Consider the following 20,116-nt stretch of genomic DNA (forward strand, 5'->3'; position numbering starts at 1 on the left):
TCCCCTCCTCAGGGTCTTTCAGTCCCAACTCCATTGGGGCCTCCTCACTGGGTTCATCCTTCCAAAACTCTCCTTCCTCAAAGCCTTCTTGGTGAGCAAAGCCAGTCCAGGTGAGCTGAAGGAGGAACAGATGTAGGGTGGGAGTTTCGCCCTGTTCTAGAAGACAGACCCTTCCTCCCCTGGCATGGAACAAGTCATTGAGCCTCACCTGGGACTCTTCTTGGGGACTGCTCCCCTGTGAGGGGGAGGCCTGGCCTGGGGGTTCCCACTGGGTGGTCCCCGTTGGGATGTGCCAGTAGTAGGTCCCTGAGGTGTCCTGTACCCTCATCCATCCAGCCGGTAGATCGGAATCCGTCTCGAAAGCGTTGGGGTTCCAGAAGGAATCTGCCAGGTAAGAAGTTCAGTGAGGGTCAGCCCACCCAATAAGCAGTCAGATGGCCGGTCCCCTTACCAAGACCCCATGGATTAGAAGGAGTTGGGAAAGGGACATTATAGTTCCTGCTTGCTTCTAGAGCTGACACTTGAGTCACCACATTGGGAGCCACCAGTGGGGAGCATGGCTCAGGTCTCCTCCTGGTCCCTGCTGCTGCCTACTGTGGCTACATGGAGAGTAGAAGAAAGCAGAGAGGAAGGGGGAGGACAGGAAGTAGAATGACCCAGGTCACCTCCTCACACATCGTGCATAGCCTACATCTAGCTATAAAAGGTACACACACTGCCAGATCCTCCACACATCCACGTGCATACGACCCACAGTATATGTAAGCGCCACCACACACCTGTGCAGCCATAAATTGCACAGCGTACAGAAAATTCTGGAAGGCATCACATACAGGTATGCTTGTGAGTTCAGGCGCACGCAGACATACCAACACCAGTTACACACATGTGTAGAGCTATGTGTGTATATATAGCTCTCTATATGCCAGTCCTACCAACAGGTATGTACATACAACATTACCAAAACCTCCCAACATATATGTGAGTACATACATGCACATGCAGGTGGGGAAACACTCAGATACAATATATTATCAACTTCTGCTACCGGTGTGCAGATACTAGACACACACACACACACACACACACACACACACACACACACCATGCACACACATAGACTCCGTATCTGTGATATATACCCCTCCTCTCATAGATCTACAGCGCTCCATCCATGTCCCTGGACTATATGCCCGCCACCTCTGCTCTCTTTGCTAGCCCCACCCCACATCACACCCAGCCCCATGCTGCCCCTCACCTGGACTGTTGTCCTGCAGGATGATAGCCAGGAAGAAGTCCTGGGAGAACATGGCGCTTACTCCCTGCCCCTCCTGCCTCCACCCTCCCTCCTCACATCCCCTCTAGCCTAGCCAGCTGGGCTCACAGCCTGCTGCTGGGCTGCAGAGAAAAGCTCATCCCACCCCCTTCTCACCAGGGCAGAGCGTCTGCCAGGCAAGATCCTCCTCCGCCTGGAGTTCTCGAGGGAGGGGCCAAGACCACCATACTAGGGAACCGCCTTGGGGGATGGAGATGGGTGAGGAAGAGGAGCTCATGAGACCCCAGCTCTTCTGCCCTTCTTTCCTTAGCCAGGTTCCCCTCCCCAGTCCCGACTCTCCACCCCACCCTCCAGTGGTGACATCAAAGCCACAGTTAAGCCAGTCTTACAAACACCAGGAGGCTCAGCCTCTTGGGAATAGCTCAGCTACCTGGGGCCCTGCAGAATCTATAGGACTCAACATAAACAGGGTGTGGCTTCCAAACCTTCAGGGATCCTTTTCCTATCTAGACTCTATCCAGCACTTTCAACTAAAGGGTGGTCTTTGAGGGCCTAAGCCCTAGCAAGCTGGAGGATTTGAGGCTTCCCAGCACCACCCCCCTCACCTGCCAGGGCCCAGCTAGGCTGCAGTGTCTCCTCGGCAACCGCAGCACCGGGATGGCTGGGAGTGCCCAGACTGCTGACGTGCTTCCCGTTACCAAGGAAACCAGGAATCCTGACTGGTCCAAGAGGCAGCACTGAGGGACAGGCAGTCTCAAGATCCAGGCTGCTGGGTACTAAAGGCACAGAGGGGCTGGGAGTAGGTCTGCCTAGGCCGAGGTGTTTCCACACCTAGCATGAGTTATAAGGTGCTTCTCCATCCTCAGCCTGCAAATGAGGTAAGCCCACAGACACCCAATGAGAAGGAGCTCTTTTTGCCCATCCACCTGCTAGGCAGCCATCACTGTGTCTCCACCCTCTACTATCTGACTCTACTGAGGCTCAGCAAACATGTGTTTTCCCCCAGATCCCCTCAGGACTTTGCCGCTAAAACCTTCCAGGAACACTAACCCCAAGGGCCCCTGCCCTCCACAGCCTGCCTCGTGGTCAGTCAGGCATTTCTGGAATCTGGGGGTCAGTTCACTGTTTCCCCTGACTGAGTCATGCACACACACACACTGATCCATCTGTCATTCCTGTCAGCCTGTGCTTTCCTGCTTCAAAGAGCTTCGTCCTTCCGATCTGTCCTGGAGGGGGCAGCTCCTCCCCCTCTGACCATCTGGGAGGCCCTTCTGGAGCTTGGCACATCTCTCTCTAAGCACAGCCCACCCGGGGCCTCTGCTTCCACACACATGCACTAATAACACAACCGTACACTCTCCTGCAGGCACTCACGTGAATCCAAATATCCCCATGGCCCTTCCTTCATTCATCCATGAATGCCTTAGTGGCTTAGGCAGGCAAACTACTTTGCTGATGCTCTGTCTCCTCTCCTCCCCCCTTCACCACTTCATTACTACAGACCAGGCAACCAGCATGCTTTAATCTGGATTACTGCAGAAGCCTCTCAACTGGTTTCCTTCTGTCTCCACTACAGGGCTGCACACTATAGCCTGAATGATTCTTAGGAGCCACCAAACTAATCGGGTTACTCTCCAGCTTAATACTCTTAACTGCTTTCTCATTACCTTCAGGACAAAAATCCAGACCCCTCCACAGGTTTTATGTGCTGCTAAGAGCCCCTAGCTTTCTGCCTCTGACAACTCCCCAGCTTGGGTTCACTCCACCTTCAACCTCCAGACAAGCACAAAGAGAACTCTCACGACCGACCCTCTCTTCCCGACTCCCTCAGGCAGGCAGGGCACCCTCCTGATGATCCTCTACCATCCCACTTATCATCACTGATTGTGAGTCTATTCCTGTTTCCCCACTGTGAGTACCGAGAGGGCAAGAACATCTTTGTCCTTTCTTACACATTCTCAGCGTCCAGGACAAGGCCTTGCTCAGACTCTAACTCCAACACAGGTAGTGACGTCCATTCATTCATCATTCATTCACAAAATTCACTCGATTCACACAGTTCATTCAGTCAACAACTGCTTCGTGGAGATCCTAAAATGGGGAGGAAACCAACGGCTGTTCCATCCTACCCCGTTTCTACTGCGCAGAAACCCACCACCTGAAGTTCTCATGGCAGAAGCAACACAGCCAAGAACCTTCCTCCCAGTGGAGCTGGCCTAACACCGGCATCCAGCAACTCCTAGACTCCACCAGGACTACTGTGCTGAGTCCCCTCTCGCCCCTCCCATGGCCTCCCTGAGATCACTGGCCACACTCAGCATACCCTTAGTTCTTCTGTTCTGCTACCCTCCCACCTCAAAGGACCAGAACACAGCTACCAGCGATGACTTCAGGAGCCACTAAACAACCAAGCCTCTGTTTGGCCAGTGAGCCCCTGTCCAGGGCTGCAAGCTGTAACTTGTAGTGCTGCAAGGCTCTAAGATACACGTATGTCCTGCACAACGCTCTTGAAAAGACAGAAATTAGTTGCTGCATGCTGGTATCCAGAAACTGAGATAGTTTATATTAGAATCTAACTTTCAGTTTATATATATATATATATATATATATATATATATATATATATGTATGTATATATATATATATATATATGTATGTATATATGTATATATGTATATATATTTTTTCCTCCAAACTCAATCTAATAAAGAACCAGCTTGAGTAAAACGGAAGATGTTCCCTTTACAAAGGAGGGGACATTGGCCATCAAAAGCCACTAACATGTCACAAAGAGAACCAATTACCTTTGGTAAGATACCACCTATGAGGTGTCCTCAAAAAAAAAAAAAAAAAAAAAAAAAAAAAAAAAAAAAAAAAACAACTAAAGCCAGGAGCATAAGTTTAAAGCTCACGCCTATAATCCCAGCACTCAGAAGAGAGGCAGGGGACCGTCACCAGTTTGAAGTCAACTTGGTCTACATAGTGCGTTGTGAGATCTAGGTTAGCCAAAACGACAAGATTTCATAACCAAAATGAAAGAAAGGAAGAAAGAAGGGAGGGGAGGGGGAGGGGAGGAGAGGGGTGGGGTCAGCAAGAGAGCTCTTCAGGTAAAGATGCTTGCTGCCAAGTCTAATGACCCGAGTTCAATCTCCTGAACCCACATGTTAGAAGCAGAGAACCGGCGCCCGAAAGTCATCCTCTAATCTGCCCATGCATGAACATGCATTCCAAACAAAACGAAACAAAAGCATAACCACAGTGGCACTATCTGGATATCAATCCATATAGTTCTCCTCTTTTCAAAAGGCTAAGTGGGACATTTGCCACACAATGGGGAGAAGTTAACATTAAATGGACATCTGATGATAGGAAGGAATCACAGTGCTTGTTTCTATGAGGTTTTTCTTTTTTTTTTCCTTTCAGAAACATGCAGATAAATATAAGCAAAACAAGGCTGGGTATATGGGCAGAGTGGCTCATGCCTATAGCCCCAGGACAGCTTGGTGGAGACAAGGCAAGTGTAGGGTCCGTCTAGGTTACACAGAGAAAAAATACATAATATATATTATATATAAAATATATGTATAATGTATGTGTGTGTATATATATCCTAGATGGGGTTCAGAAGGAGATAAGACATTGACACACCGAGATCACTAGGCACTGATGATTACTGAAACTGCGTGATGAATAAGTCAGGCTCATTACTCTGTTGTCTCCACCTCTGTATGTGCTTGAAACCATTCACTTAGGCTTTTCAACAAAGAGATGGGTGGAGCGCTCAGGTATCTGAAATGTATGTCCCCTACCAGGAACTGTTTGTAGGATATAGGTACTATTAGTACCTTAGAAGTGAAGTCCTTGTCTCTGCCTCCCATCTCTCTTCCAGGCACAGAACCCGGATCATGCATGCTAAGCATATGACCTAGCATTAACTTACTTCACCCCCCCCAACTGAAGCTTTTCTTATATTCCCACCCTCAGATCTTCTGGGCTGTGGCTGTAGCTACAATAGAGAAATCTCTACTCTCTATAACATTACCAAATGCAGAACTTCAACTTTATTAAACAGGTCACATTTAGCGTTCAGTCTTTGTTCTCTAGCATCTCCCCAGGAGGAAGCATCAGTGTACTTCTCCTTTGTCCCCTAACTTTTAGCCAGCATCTCATTCCTGGCAACATGGCATCCTTGCACTGGCTGGCATGGCATTCTGCATGGGGCATGTGGTTCATAAGCAGAAACCAACCCCCCACACTTTGCAGACAGACATCTTTGGGGAGATGCTGGATGCTCCCTCTGGACGTAGATGTGACTGTTAAAAGAGGCCATGTTATGCACCCTAGGGCATGTGCCGTGTGCACTGGTGGCTGTGTAACACAGGGCTCAGTGCTCACACAGGTCTAGACTCAGATCTGCTTTTGATCTTAGTTGATCATGATCTGGGACTGTCTGTGACCCTCAGGAAGCCACTAAACTTGCCTGGGCCTCTTTCTCATCATTTGTAATATGGTCTTAGAAAGAGTATGTCTTTCTAAGAGTCGTTGCTCTAATTACTGAATGCCATAATGCTTAGCAGAGGGTCAGTTTCTTAGTAAGCACTCAATAGACCAGTGACGCTACACATCAACCATGACAGCACACATGATGAATAGATTCAGCCTTCATGGCATGCATGATGGACATGGACGTATCAAACTGTCCAAGCACCCTCTGACTGAGAGTATGTTGGACTGAGGATACAGGCTCTGCAGCTCATGTTCAGGCTGGCCTTGGCCTCTGTCCAGAGAAGCCAGACTTCTGACCCCATGCCCTCCCATATTGCCACATCTAGCTCCACAAGGTACCTGTGTCCTCCGGGGAGCCATAGGAGGGGCTGCCCTGTGATAAGGTGGCCCAGCTTGAGTCCTCATCACTGGCTGCACTGTTTCGCATGCCAAATAGGAGACTAGCACTCTTGCTATGTTCCCGGGGGCCGTCTGTGAGGGCCTGGGACCCAGAGGGGACTTCCACATTCTCCAGAGGCTCAGGTAGCCCTGGAGGAGAAGACAAGTCCTCCTCCTCATCCTCTTCCTCTTCTTCTTCATCATCCTCCTCAGCCTCTCCTGCTGCCTTCTCCTCTCCTTCATCTGGTCCCTGTTCCTGGGTGTTGATGATCAAGGCGGATCCATGAAGCCCTCGGTTGGCTGCATTGTGGGCCGAGAGCTCCAGCTCAGAGTATAGATGCATTAAGCCTTTGGGACCCAAAGGTGCTGTCTCAGCCTCCTGGCTGGCCTCCTCCGCCAAGGTCAAGGTCACATTTCGGTTCTGGTCTCGGTGGGCTGTGGCAGCCCTCCGAAGCTGGTTCTGGCCTTCCTTTAACCACTTGGCATTGGCAGGGCCTGGTTCAGGCACACTACCCTCACCCATAGCACTTCGCAGGTCCTTGGGTACCACAGCTGTGGCTTGCAGCTTGGCGTTGAGCAGCTGGTTATGGGCAGCGTGCAGGGGTAAGGGAAAGCTGAGTGCAGGGCCTCCGTGGCTGTTAGCGTTAATGGCCGACTGGCTCAGGGATGATGGAACAGACATGGCCTTGGTAGATCCTGTAAGACAGGGAGGAGAGACCATGTTGAGTGTTCCTGTTTCTGCCCCAGACTTAGGTCCTGTCCTTCATCTTCTTGTAACTCAGTAAGCCAGCAAACACCAATCCATGTGCCATGAGCTATATTCCCACCAGACACCTGTCCCTACAGCCCCACCCCCACCACAAGCCAGACCCAGCTCTGCAACCCATCCCTCTCCCTTGTGTTCTGAGCAGCACCGTGGTGCCTGCATTCTCTTTACTACCAAAAGCAGGATGTCTGCACAATGGCTCTCTGTGCATCCCCACGCCCCACTTGACCAACTGGGGCTCACTGTGCCAGGGACACAGACAGCATTGCACAGACTTCAGTGTTTTGGATACTAAACACCGACTGCCACGGTGCTATCTGGAGTCTCATCATTGCCAGCCCCCTGGGCTGTGTTCCCTTCATTATAAGTCACTAATACATCCATCCCTAAGCCCACTCTACACTAGGGACTAGTCAGACAGGAATGATGGATGTGTCCAGCCAGCAGACATCATCCAAGAGAGCAGGTCACAGAGGAAGGGCCTTCGGCTCCAGCTCTTGGCTATCCTGACTATAGACAGTGTCTGTGAAATATCTCACCTAGGGTACCAGTCTCCCCTGCCAGCCCTGATTATGGCATGGTCACCTCAGGAGCCTCTGATCTAAAGCCTCTAGCCTTTCAGGCCATTGTCCAAGGATCACTCTGAGGAAGACTTTTCCTACACATCCATTTTTAAACTGTAGGCTACCTTTCCCCAACTCAGTAACCCAGTCTTCCCAGGCATGGACCATCATCTACCACATTAATTTAGCCTTTGTATTTGTTTACTGATCTCCTCCCAGCTAAGTTCTATGTTGGTGAAAATTCTGCATTATTACTATTGTTGTTGTTACTATTTTCAATACAGTGTTCCCAGTCTCTAGCAATGTCCTGGCACAGAGCAAGAAGCAGGGGCCAAGAAATTACCATTCATTAAGTGTACAAACCTACCCTCACATCTCCCCAGACCCCATTTTAGACTCTTCTCAGAAAACACTTCATTTCGTGCTTTAGATCTGTCGGTCTCAGCAGTAGCTCTTGGTACCTCAAACACACGCTTCCCAGTCTACATGTGAAAGGGGACCTCTTGGTTAACAATGTCACCCATTTCTCAGTAGTCTTCCTCACCAGCCCCCACCGGGCTCTGAGTATGACTTATCCTCCCTACAGTCCCCGAACCTCCTCTCAAGGCCAATCTGTCCATTTTCTGTCCCTGCCTGTTCAGGAGCTCTATGAACCCTGCTCTCCTTGGAACACGCCCCCCCAACACGAGTTGTCCCCCCTTGATCAACCACCATCTATCTCCCACTCACTCTCATCTCTCACTGCAATCCCTCCTGATGGCTCCCCTCAAAGTTCTGTCTTTCTACTGACCCCTTCCTCTGCACACAAGTCCCCAACAACCCACAGTCTTTCTTTCTGACCCCCACTGTGCAGTTCTTCCCTTTAACATCTTACTCAATACCCCCTCTCCTTAATCTCTAGATGAGGTATCTGCCCCTGGCTCTCCACTGCCTCAGTGTGTCCCAATGCAGAGTAAGTGCAGATGTTATAGGGTGCCCAAGCAAGGCTCTCTCCCATTTCTTCAGGCTTGGCCAGGGATCCTGAGACAGGAGCCACTACCTGCATTGTTACCATTTCTAGCACCTGGGAATCTAGCACAATGTTCTGAATGCTTGTAGAAAATAAATGAAATAAGGTTTCTGTCTGTGTGTCTGCTTCACCTTCATGTTTAACTAACTGCTGATCTGATCAGGGTGTTTCCACCTGGGCTGTGAGGAAACTCATGGTCGCTGGAATAAACGAAGGGGAAAAAAATAGGCAGTTCGGTCTCCACCCAGAACCACAGTGATTTTCCAAAAATGGAAACCAGATTGTGTCACTCCCTGCTTGACAAAATTAAAGGGCTCACCACTGCTTTTAGGATAAAGTCTGAGCTCAGTTTACAGGATACCTGAGAGGCCACTGCAGCCAAACCCTACCTAGCACCTCTCAAACCAGCCCTCCCTCCCCATCACACCTTATACTCAGCCACATGACATATGGGAGGTTCTGGAACACATCAAACAAAGCCTGAGTCTTTGTTTACACTGTTCCCTCAGCCTGGAATCCACCCCTTCTTGTAAGAACCTCCTCCTTGTATTTCAAACCTTCCCTCAGCTGTCAGGGCTCCTAAGCGATCTTCCCTGGACTTTCTTTACCTTCCAATAACCATTCCTTTTTCTGTGCTCCATAACACCCAGCGCCACATGCTATCAGAAGATATGAAACTCTGTCTGACTCAGTATTACAATATCGTCATAAAGGGTAACATGTCTGCCAGAATGGCCACTGTAAGGAAAGATAGCATGGGTGATGGGGACAGACACTGGAGAACTAGGAATCTAGGAGCTTGGCACTGGCTGGGAACAGAAACCCAGAAAGCTTGTCACCTTAGGCTAGAGTGGGCAAAGGTGGCCTGACCGGGAAGATGGGACAGAGCCTGGCCAGGTAAGGCTCTGGTCTGTGAAAAGAGGGAGAAAAAGAATGAAAACCGAAGTCCTGGCTCATGGACTGTTCAATGGCAGCATCTCACGGAGACCCCGGGCCTCTGGACATGGGGAATGATGAGCTCTCTGAGGCAATGGTGGAGAAAAGCCATGTTTCTAAGTCAGGCTGGGACTGGCTTTCATAACACTAGGGAATGTACCTGAAGAGAATGCAGGTTCTGTGTCCCTGGGTGCATGAAGAGCCAGGTTGACTTTAGGGCAGCCCTGACCATCAGGACACCAGAGCAGAAGGCAATTTTAAATTAGATTGGGTAAGTCCGTTGTAAGTGCTGAGACATAGCTGTCTAGCCTGAGGCAATGTGGTCACCACCCATACTTTTTGAAGCCAAAAAGATAACCAGCTACCTAGTTTCTTCAAAAAAAGTATAATCCAACCTCTCCTCTCTCACTGGGGTTATCCATACTTGGGGCATCTCAGAGGATAAAAAGGGGCCAACATGGTTCATTACATGAGTGATCTTGCCAAAAAGCCAGATGACAGAGCTCAATCCTCAGGAACCACACGGTGGAAGGTGGAAATGAACTCCATAAATTGTCTTTTGACCTCCATACCTCTATATCTTCACTGTGGCTCCTGTATACCTACACCCCTCTCCTCCACAAAGATAAATGTACAGCACGAAGCTAAGCAGGGCCTTGGGGTAGAGACTAAGGAGGCGCCCACAAAGCCTGAAAAGGCTGACATCACACCATAGGTCAATGAGCTGAGTCCTGTCCAAAGCCAAGGAGTCTTCCAACCTGACAGCCTACGAGATGCCAGGCACTGCACTAAACATGGTCAAGGGTATCAACAATAGAAAATGGTTCCTCCCCTGGAGGAAGTCACACTCTTGGGAGTCACTGCACAACTCCATACTGTATAGTAGACGCCAATCTCCAGGACAATTCCTAGTGTCTATAAGTACTTTCTTCTTTTTTTTTTTTTTTAATTTACATTTACTTATGTATGTGTGAGAACAACTTAAGACAGTCTGTTCTCTCCCTCCACCATGTAGGGCCTGAAGACTGAATTCAGGTCATCAGGTTTGCTACTAAGCGCCTTCGTCTGCTGACATCATCGCACCTGCCCACCAAAAAGCACTTTTCATTAGTGGAACAAATCAGTTACTGTGACCGAGAAAGAACACCACATCAGTAGACCCTCAGCTTTCTGCAGCTCTAGGAACGAAGCCTGCCTGTGCAGCAATCTTCTGGACCATCCCTCTGTCCTCCCAGTCTCTCAATTTCCTTTCCAATTCCTGGAAGAAAGGGAAGTCGCTAATTGGGGAACATCCTCAAACATCCAAACGGGATGAATCTGTCCTTTCTCTTTTTGTCTAAAACCAAGTGCTTCGCCTACTATTTAGATGTAAGATCAAAGTGTTTCTTGGCCTGACCCTCCCCCCTAAGCTCCTCAGGGCTCCTTTCTCTCCACACTCACTACAGCCATTTCCTCTCTTCCCTTTTGGCTTTTTTTTTTTTTTTAACCCTGCTTCCATTCTCAGTTAGACTTGGTAACAGCATCTACTAAGGTCCACATGGCCCCCATGGCATTTAACCCAATAGCTGTCTGGCCAGCATGTGTACTTTCAGCAGAATTTAGCCTCAGGAGCCCCTCGTCCAGTGTGCATTCATAGCTTCCATGATCTACATTCCTGGATTCCTTTCCATGCATCTGGCTACCGGTTCGTTTGGGGTTTTGTTTTGTTTGCCTGTTTGTTAAGACTTCCTTGCTGGCTCATCTTCCTCCCAGCCATTACAGGCTGGGTTTCTCACAGCGTTTACTTAAACCCTTTTCTCTTCCTTGGCCTGTGTTCGGTACAAGTATTCACTCATGCCCACAGACCCAGTTACTATCTATACAACGATGATTTCCAAACTTGAAGCTCCCTCGTCTGAACTCCAGACGTGAACTTTCAACTCCCTACCCAACAACTCCATCTAGCTGTCCCAGAAGCCTCTCAAGCTAATACATTCGTTCATGTTTCTCATTCCTACTGTCCTGTCTCATTCTCTTTCAGGATCCGGGACCACGGAATACAGTGCACCTGTTCTGTCGTTCTGTTGTATGATCCTAGAGATACGTGTGTGGTCCTTGCTGTCCACTCCTAGACAACGATCACATTCTGAGACAATATTCTGGACTTATCCACTCTGTACCTAACCACTAACACCCATAATATGCACCAAAGTCAATGATCTTATGGTCAAAATCTAAAGCATTGCCTAAACCATCCTGCTATCCTGGCCATGGTCCTCCTACCCTCTGGCCCCAACTCTTGTCATTGACCTGCCCAGCCTAAGCTGCTTTCTTTGATTCCTGGAAGGCATAAGCATGGTCTGAGCCTCATTTTCCCAACTCTCCCTTCACATTCTAGTTCAAGCTAAACGCTCCTTAGAGCATCTTCCCTTGGCCCCTTCTCTCTTAGCCACCATGCCAGCCTAGATTCTGTTCTTCAGATCTCTCAGCACACCATGCATCTTACTTCATGATGTTGACTATCTTTACAATGTCATTCTTATTTGACTTCCTGCAAAGATATCGCTTCTCTGTGGACGAGAACCCAGTCTATTCTGTTTTTTGTTTGCTTGTTTATTACATCTTTAGTACCTCTCGAAGTGCCTTGTAAATATTAGGTGTTCAAATCCTATTTGTTGAATGAATAAATGATTGGATGCATTTTTAAAACGACCATTATGAGTGCTGTGTAACTAAGAGGGAATAAACGAGAGGGGGGGGAGGGGGCTGTCTCCACTAAGTGTGACAGCAATTGGGCTCCAGTGACATAAGCAGACCTGAGAAATATTGAAGTAGTGGGCATGACAGACCTTGGTGAAATCTGATGTTGAAGGGTGAGGGTGAACATTGCTCAGAATCTCACTGTGACCATAACCTGAACTGAATGAACAGATGCCATTGAGGGAGATTGAAGGAAAAACAGATGTGTACATAAGTGAGGTACAAGGGGAACAAGAGATGTTAATTAATTCACCTTGAAGTCTGTAGGTTTGGAATTCCTGTTGGACTGTTCAAAAGGATGCCGGAGGACAGGTGGGTATATATGAGTTTGCATTTCAGCAGTGGTCTGGGCCAGACAAATAAATTTGGGACTCAGCAGCTTATATATGAAATTTAAAGAATTAGACATGGAAGAAATGGTCAGGGGAAAGGTCAGAGTCAAAGAATGCAGCTCAGGCCAGAATAGCATCACATATGCTGAGAAGAGACAAGAGAACATGAAGACTTAAAAGCAGTAGACAGCACCTAGGAGAGAAACCAGGAAAATGCTTCAAGGAGACTGACACATACTCAAGTGGTAATGGGCTCGCAGCGGCCAAGGGTCCATTGGGGTTACAAGGAAGGCTCCAGTGACCTTGCTCAGAAGCTTCAGTGGATGTCAGAGAAAGAATGGAGCGGATTTTTAAAATGAATGGGATGTTAGGGGCTCAGAATGCAACCTACAAACGACTCGGAAGAGGCTGGAAATAACATCTGAATTGGAGAGGGAAAACTGCTCCTAAGGAGCACTCTAGTCAGTCGTTGCTAGGCCTTTCTGTCAGGCGGAGATGGGAACCCCGCCGGTCCCAGGGCACACCCCTCGGTCGCTGAGGACAACAGAATGCAGCTTGACAGATCCCAAGCCTGGGGCTCTAGTCTGGAATCACGCGGCCTGCCTCCTATCCTGATCCAAGTCCCCTGATCGAAGACCCCTTCCCAGCATTAGACTTCCCCTCCCCCCTCTTCTATCGCCCCTCGCTCCCCTTCCTCCCCCCCCCGCTCGCGTCCCACCCCCACCCCCCGCCGGGCATCCTGGAGGATCAAGAAGCAAAGCTATGGGGAGCGGTCGGTGTTAGGACCAAAGTGATCTTGCGGAGGGTGATTTTGCAGGCCCGCGCTAGGAAGGCGGCGCTGGGGGTTGGGTGGGGGGTAATCAGGCCTGGCTTGGAGACCTGGACTCCCCCGAAGAAGAGGCTGCAAGGGTTAAGGGCTGCTGAGGCTGGGGATCCTGCTCCCGGGGCTGGGCTGGAGCCGGAGCAGCACCTACCTGCGCGGCGAAGCCCCAGGCCCAGGTGGCGAAGGTAGCTCAAGCTGCAGGGCTCCGGCAACACCGCAGCTTCTCCATCACAACATCCCCCGCCCAGGAGCGCGCAGGCCGCGGGGCCGCGCCCCGAGCGGCGGAGCCGCGCGCGGGAGGGGGAGGGGCGCCATCTTGGCCGGGGCGGGGCGCGCGAGCGAGCGAGCGAGTGCGAGCTGCACTGGCTGCAGCTGCCCCAGCCGCACCCTGCAGACCCTTGACCCTCGCGAGCCCTGCGGCCCAGGCCTCCTGCGGCCCAGGCCTCCTGTCTATCCCGCACGACTGCACCCAGCTCCCAGGACCCCTGCCCAGCTCTCCCCTTCCATGCCACCATCGACTCACCTCCGTGTCTGCGGGGCCCTGGTCCTGCACCGACGCCGGGAGACGCGCCTAGAGCACGGAGTCTGATCCGCTAGGGAGGGGGGAAGGAGGGGGGGGTGGAGAGAGACAAGGGTGCTGGGACCGTGGCTGCGCCTCAAGAGGCTGGCAGCCGGCTGCTCTCTGGCTCTTGTGGTAGCACTCCCTGACGTCCTGTGGATAATAATAGCGCGTATTTATTGACCGCTTACTCTGTACCAGGCTCTATGTTCAACCATTTGCATGCATTCATCCTCAAACCCGCGCTGTGCAACTCCCACAATTGTTGTTCTCAGATTTGAGAGGCAGGTGCTGACATTCTGAAGGGTAACACGACTTGCCCTCAGTAACAGAGTGGTTAAACTAAACCAGAACTGAGATATTTCTTAACACTCTACCCATGCCTCTGAATATAAAGCTATGACACAGCGCCCCCCCCCACGCCGGGTCTCTCCCCTCAACACTCCCCCCACACACACACCCCGCGCACCCCCGGGGTAGAAATTAGCTCTAGAAAAGGACCAAGTGGAGAACTGAGTGGAAAATAACCAGAAATGCTATACTTGGCTATTTTCCTGTTCGCTGCAGGCCCTAGGTAGGCAATGAGGTAGGTCTTGATGGTCAGATCCCCCATCAAGGGCAAAGAGGGGCAGAAACACCAAGAGCATCGTCCCCTGAGCTGTGGCTCGGTGGGCTCTGAACATACTGAACAACTGATTGGAGATGCATCTAAATCTAACAGTGCCCAAATCTAAATTCGTTATTTCATCTTATGGTCATCTAAAGAATTTCCCGGCCGGGCATGCTGACACATGCCTTTAGTCCCAGCATGTGGGAGGCAGAGGCAGGCGAGTTTGAGGCCAGCCTGGTTTACAGAGTGAGTTCCAGGGCAGCCAGGACTACGAAGAGAAACCGTCTCGAAAAACAAACAAACAAACAACAACAAAACAAAATTTCCCTGAAATGGAAAAGTACACACACACACACAATCTTAATGCAGGTTCACTTTATCAATCTCTGGCTTATTCAAAGCTGTCTTTGAATATACTTTCATTTGTCCCTGGGTAAATATGAATTATTTTTTTGTTATGGAGTTTGCACTTATGTGCAAAAATGGAACAGTGTAACAAAACTTCCTATGTCCATCACTCATCTTGTACAGTTACTGATCTGTGGCTAAGAATCCATTGTGATCTGACAAGCACCTAAGATATACAAACCATGTTGGATCCCAAGCAGACATAAGGATCCCCACAAGAACCTGGTTCAGCTGCATCCCACCTGGAAGACATGGCACCTGACCTGGATCCTTGAGAAATGAGCAAGTGTTACCTAGAACATTCATTCATTCATTCACTCACTCACTCACTCACTCACTCACTCTCAGCAAATAAGTATAGGGTATGAGACACTGTCCTTGGTGCTAACACCCAGAAAGCAAAATAGAGTTCCTGCTTTCATTCAGCTTACAGATTAAAAGAGGGAAGAGACACCACATAGGTAATTAAAATTATGGTGTCTTAAGGAAGAGACACAGGACACTGTGTGTCAGGTTATTCCGGCCCAGGAGATTTGGAAGGCTCCCACAGGAAGTAAAGTTTAAGTGAGAGAACAGGATGACATAGAGGTCACACAGAAGAGGAGAAAAGTCCTCAAAGTAGCAGGAGTACAGGAAGAGTGTAAAGACTGCTGTAGTTTAAAGATGGCCACCCAAGGTCACGGTGAGTCAAGAGGGCCATAACCAAGGCCAGCCTGAACCCCAGAAGTCTGCCTCAACCCCTCCCACCCACCCTGACCACCAGAAGTCAAGAAGGTTCAGCTTTTATGGATAAATTTTTCTGTTCATGGTTTAATGGATTATAGGGTTATGTGGAGAACAGGTCTAGTTTGTCTGCGTCTCTTTTATGCACTTCCTTTTCCTTACCATAGAGATGACCCTGTGCTATCTTAGACCCCCGCAGAATCCTAACATCGAGTTGAACCTCACAAAGTGTTCACCTTGACCTTGGACACCCCAGATTCTAGAAATATCAGTAAATACCCTTTCTGTGGTACTTAGATGTAACCTGAGAAAACAGACTAAGGCAAGTGTGGTGGTACAGAAAACTGACAGAGGAGATGAATAGTGTCAAATCAAGTTGAGCCTCCTATAGTCAGTTCTGAACATTACATAGAAAATCATCAGAGGGCTGGAAAGATGGCTTAGTGGAGCACCAACCACTCTTCCAGAGGACCTGAGTTCAATTTCCAGCAACCACATGGTGGCTCATAGCCATCTGTGATGGGATCTGATGCCCTCTTCTGGTGTGTCTGAAGAGAGCAATGGTGTACTCCTATACATAAAATAAATAAATAAATCTAAAAAAAAAAAAAAAAAAAAAGAAGGCCATCAGAGTGTGAATGTTGCAGGAGAAGAGAGAGAAGGTCAGTGTTGGAAGGGTGGAGACCAATTAGGAGGTAACTAAGGTAGCTAAGGTGGGATGTGATGACAAAGAACTACACCAGTGGGATTAGGAATGGAGAAAATTGCATAAGCTCAATAAATTCAAGAGGCAGAATAAACAGAAATTTAGTGATCAGTTAATTAATTGAGCATTGGATTGAGGACATGGCAGAAAATAACTTCTAGATTTTTGCTTTGACCAGTGAGAAAAGTCAGAGATACCACTCACCTAAAATGGCCCACAAAAAATTTTCAAATCTCATTGAACAAGAGGCTGAGGTATTCAGGAAATATTTTTAGATAATCACAAACTTGGACAATCTGGTGAGAATGAGAAGCATACATTAGTTATTTTTCTTTCTTTCTCTTTTTCTTTCTTTTCTTTTTTGTTTGTTTATTTTCAAGACAGGGATTCTCTCTCTAGCCCTGGATGTCCTAGAAGTTGCTCTGTAGACCAGGCTGGCCTCAAACTCACAGAGATTCACTGCCTCTGCCTTGAGAGTACCGGGATTAAAGGCGTGCATCACCGCCACCACAACCCACATTAGTTACTTTTCTGTTGCTCTGATAAAACACCATGACTAAGGCAATTTATAGAAGGAAGAGTTTATTTGGGGCTTACAGTTCCAGGGGGATGGAAGCTCATTACCACCACAGCAGGAGGCAGGCAGGTATGGTACTGGTGAACTAGCTGAGAGCTTACCTTGGTCTACAACCACAAGGCAGAGAATTAACAGAAACGTATCAAGTCTTAAAACCTCAAAGTGTGCTGGGCAGTGGTGGCACATGCCTTTAATCCTAGCACTTGGGAGGCAGAAGCAGGTGGATCTCTCTCTCTCTCTCTCTCTCTCTCTCTCTCTCTCTCTCTCTCTCTCTTTCTTTTCTTTTTCTTTTTCTTTTTCTTTTTCTTTTTCTTTTTCTTTTTCTTTTTCTTTTCGAGACAGGGTTTCTCTGTGTAGCCCTGGCTGTCCTGGCTGGAACTCACACTCTGTAGACCAGGCTGGCCTTGAACTCAGAAATCCTCCTGCCTCTACCTCTCAAGTGCTGGGATTAAAGGTGTGCACCACCACTGCCTGGCAGGCAGATTTCTGAGTGAGTTCCAGGACAGCCAGGGCTATACAGAGAAACCCTGTCTCAAACAAAACAAAACAAAACAAAACAAAACAAAAAGACGTCAGAGTGTGTCCCACTGATTCACTTCCTCCAATAAAGCCACACCTCCTTATACTTCCCATGCAGTTCCACGAAGTGGGGACCAAGCATTCAATTTTATGAGCCTTATGGGGTGGCAGAGAGGCCTTCTCATTTAAGCTTCCATAGTCTAATTAGCTAGAGTATAAGAAAAGAAAGAGATGCCTGCTTCATGCAGGTAGTGTTCTGGTGTGCTAGTCTTCCTGATCTCTTACCTACTCCTAGGCTTACAAAACCTTCTGACCTACACAGAATCAGTATGTGTCTCCCTTTCTCTGCCCTTCTCTCTCATCCTATTAGGGGTTTTGTTTGTTTGTTTGTTTTGTTGTTGTTTTTTTTCCCCAAGAAAGGGTTTCTCTGTGTAGTTGCCCTGGAGCTCACTCTGTAGACCAGGCTGGCCTCAGCCTCACAGAGATCTACCTGCAGCTGCTTCCCAAATTCTGGGATTAAAGGCGTGCATCACCACCGCTCATTGAAATGTTGATTTTACATTACACTTTTTCTTTAAAAATATCCTTTTTAAAAATTTGAGGTAATAAACTCCAGCATTACTAGGTGGTATCCTTTATTTAGAAAATCTATAGAATAAAATATTCTTGCGGAGGTGGAATTCAGAAACCAGATTCCAGACCTGGCAAGAATTTCCTTAAGACACTTCAATAGAACTATCCTAGCCAGGTGGTGGTGGGGCACACTTTTAATCCAACATTCAGGAGGCGGTGCCAGGAGGATCTCTGTGAGTTGTAGGCCAGCCTGGTCTGCAGAGTGAGTTCCAGGACAGCCAGGGCTACACAGAGAAACCCTGACTCAAAAAGCTGAAAACAGCCAAACAAAAAGAAGTCCTAACCCACAACAGCACTAAAGCAAAAAGACAAAGGCCTGAGACCTGAACCTGAGAAATGCCAGGGCTTAGAGAGCCAGCAAGGGAAAGGACAGGGCAGGAAAGGAAAGGAAGCCAAGAAGAAACTTGAGAGTAAGAGAGGAATTGAGAGAAAGTAACATCATGGATAAGATCCAAGGAATTCAAGGACTATTAAACGGTCGACAGCATCAACCGCTGCAAAGATTTCCAATAAGGTCAAAGGAAAAACAGCATTCTTTGAATTCAGCATGGTGAAGGTCGTGAACCCCCATAGTCTGATCCACATCAGCAGAAAACTGAGGTGCCCAGAGTGATGAACTAAGCAAACAGAAAGTAGGTGGGTACGTAAATGAAGGTCCTCCATGTGAGACGCTCGGAAGAAACAGGAGGTAGCAACTGGAAAATGATTGGAGGATGGAGTTTGGTTTGGGAGACTGGAGAGATGGCTCAGCTATTAAGAGTGCTGGCTGCTTAACTAGTGAACCCCCAGGACCCACAGTGTCTCACAACTGTCTGTAACTCCAGTTTCAGGGGATCTGATGCCCTCTTCTGGTCTCTGCGGGCACTGCATGCATGTGGTGCACAGACACATGTATCCAAAACACCCTTATGTGCAAAAAATAAATCTTTTTCTTTTTTTAAATTTACAGATTCTGGTTTTGTGGCATGGAGATTCCTCAAGAAACTAAAAACATAGCTTTTTGGGAGACAGAGGCAGGAGGATCTCACTTTGGAAGCCAGTCTGGGATACATATCCAGACACTGATAAAAAAAATTTTTTTTTATAAATTTAAAAACTAAAAAAAAAAAAAAAAAAAAAAATAGGGAGAGAATGTCTAGAGAGATGTCTTTCTTAGTAGTTAAGAACGTTTGCTGCTTCTGCAAAAAGACAATGGTTTGGTTCCCAGAATTCATGTTGGGATGCTCGCAGCTCTTGTCATTCTGGCTCCAGGGGACCCTACTCATCTGGCCTCTATGCATAGCCATGTACATGAGACGTGTACATGAGACATACACTTACACAGACACATATGATACTTTGGGTTTTGTTTTGGGGTGACAGGGTTTTTCTCTGTAGTGCTGGCTTTCTTGGAACTCATTCTGTAAACCAAGCTAGCTTTGAACTCAGAGATCCAGCTGTCTTTATCTCCCTAGTGCAGGGATTAAAGATATGCACCACCACATCTGGTCCACATTTAAAAAAGATTTATTTACTTTTATTTGTGTGTACTGGGAAAGGATTAAGGTCAGAAGGGAGCTTTGCATGCCTGTAGTTGTGAGCTGCCTGACGTAGGTTCAGGGTCTGAACTCTGTGAAAGTATTGCGTGCTCTTAACTGCCGACCCATCTATCCAGACCCCACATAAACAAACAAACTAACTAAAAACAGAAACTGCATCAAACCCAGAAACCCCACTCCTGTTTACTACATGTTACTAGTAGCACATTTTCCAGTACTCCTACACTCAGTTATGAGACCCTGTCTGGGAAAGGGTTGCTTTAGAGACCCACCCTTCCTGTTCTTTATTTATATGGGGTCTTAGTCCCACAGTCCCACAACCCACTTCATGTAGACTCCAAACTCAGAACCAGTCTCCCATAGTGACCAATTCAGAGATGGCAGCATGACCAAAGAAGAACATAGAAATCAGGTCCAGTGATTTTCCTGGAACTGTCAAGCACAGTATAAGCTTGGCAGACACCTGCTGACAATGATGCCAGTCTGAATAGAGGAGGAGGAGGAGGAGGAGGAGG

The 20,116-nt window shown here is 48.2% G+C and overlaps 1 protein-coding gene across 1 annotated transcript in view; it reads right to left on the reverse strand.

Annotated features, from left to right (window-relative positions):
- Apbb1 (amyloid beta precursor protein binding family B member 1) overlaps positions 1 to 13,592 on the reverse strand; it is a 23,345-nt gene extending 9,753 nt beyond the window's left edge. Inside the window, exons 1-4 of the mRNA XM_021199489.2 lie at positions 13,480 to 13,592; positions 6,122 to 6,856; positions 209 to 384; positions 1 to 115 (exon numbers count right to left, since the gene is read on the reverse strand). Of these exons, the coding sequence (XP_021055148.1) occupies positions 1 to 115; positions 209 to 384; positions 6,122 to 6,842 (1,012 nt within the window). The 5' untranslated portion in view covers positions 6,843 to 6,856; positions 13,480 to 13,592. The remainder of the gene's footprint in view (positions 116 to 208; positions 385 to 6,121; positions 6,857 to 13,479) is intronic.
- Positions 13,593 to 20,116: the final 6,524 nt, after the last annotated feature.

The sequence above is a fragment of the Mus pahari genome, chromosome 1, assembly GCF_900095145.1.
Source record: "Mus pahari chromosome 1, PAHARI_EIJ_v1.1, whole genome shotgun sequence".
Lineage (NCBI taxonomy): Eukaryota > Metazoa > Chordata > Mammalia > Rodentia > Muridae > Mus > Mus pahari.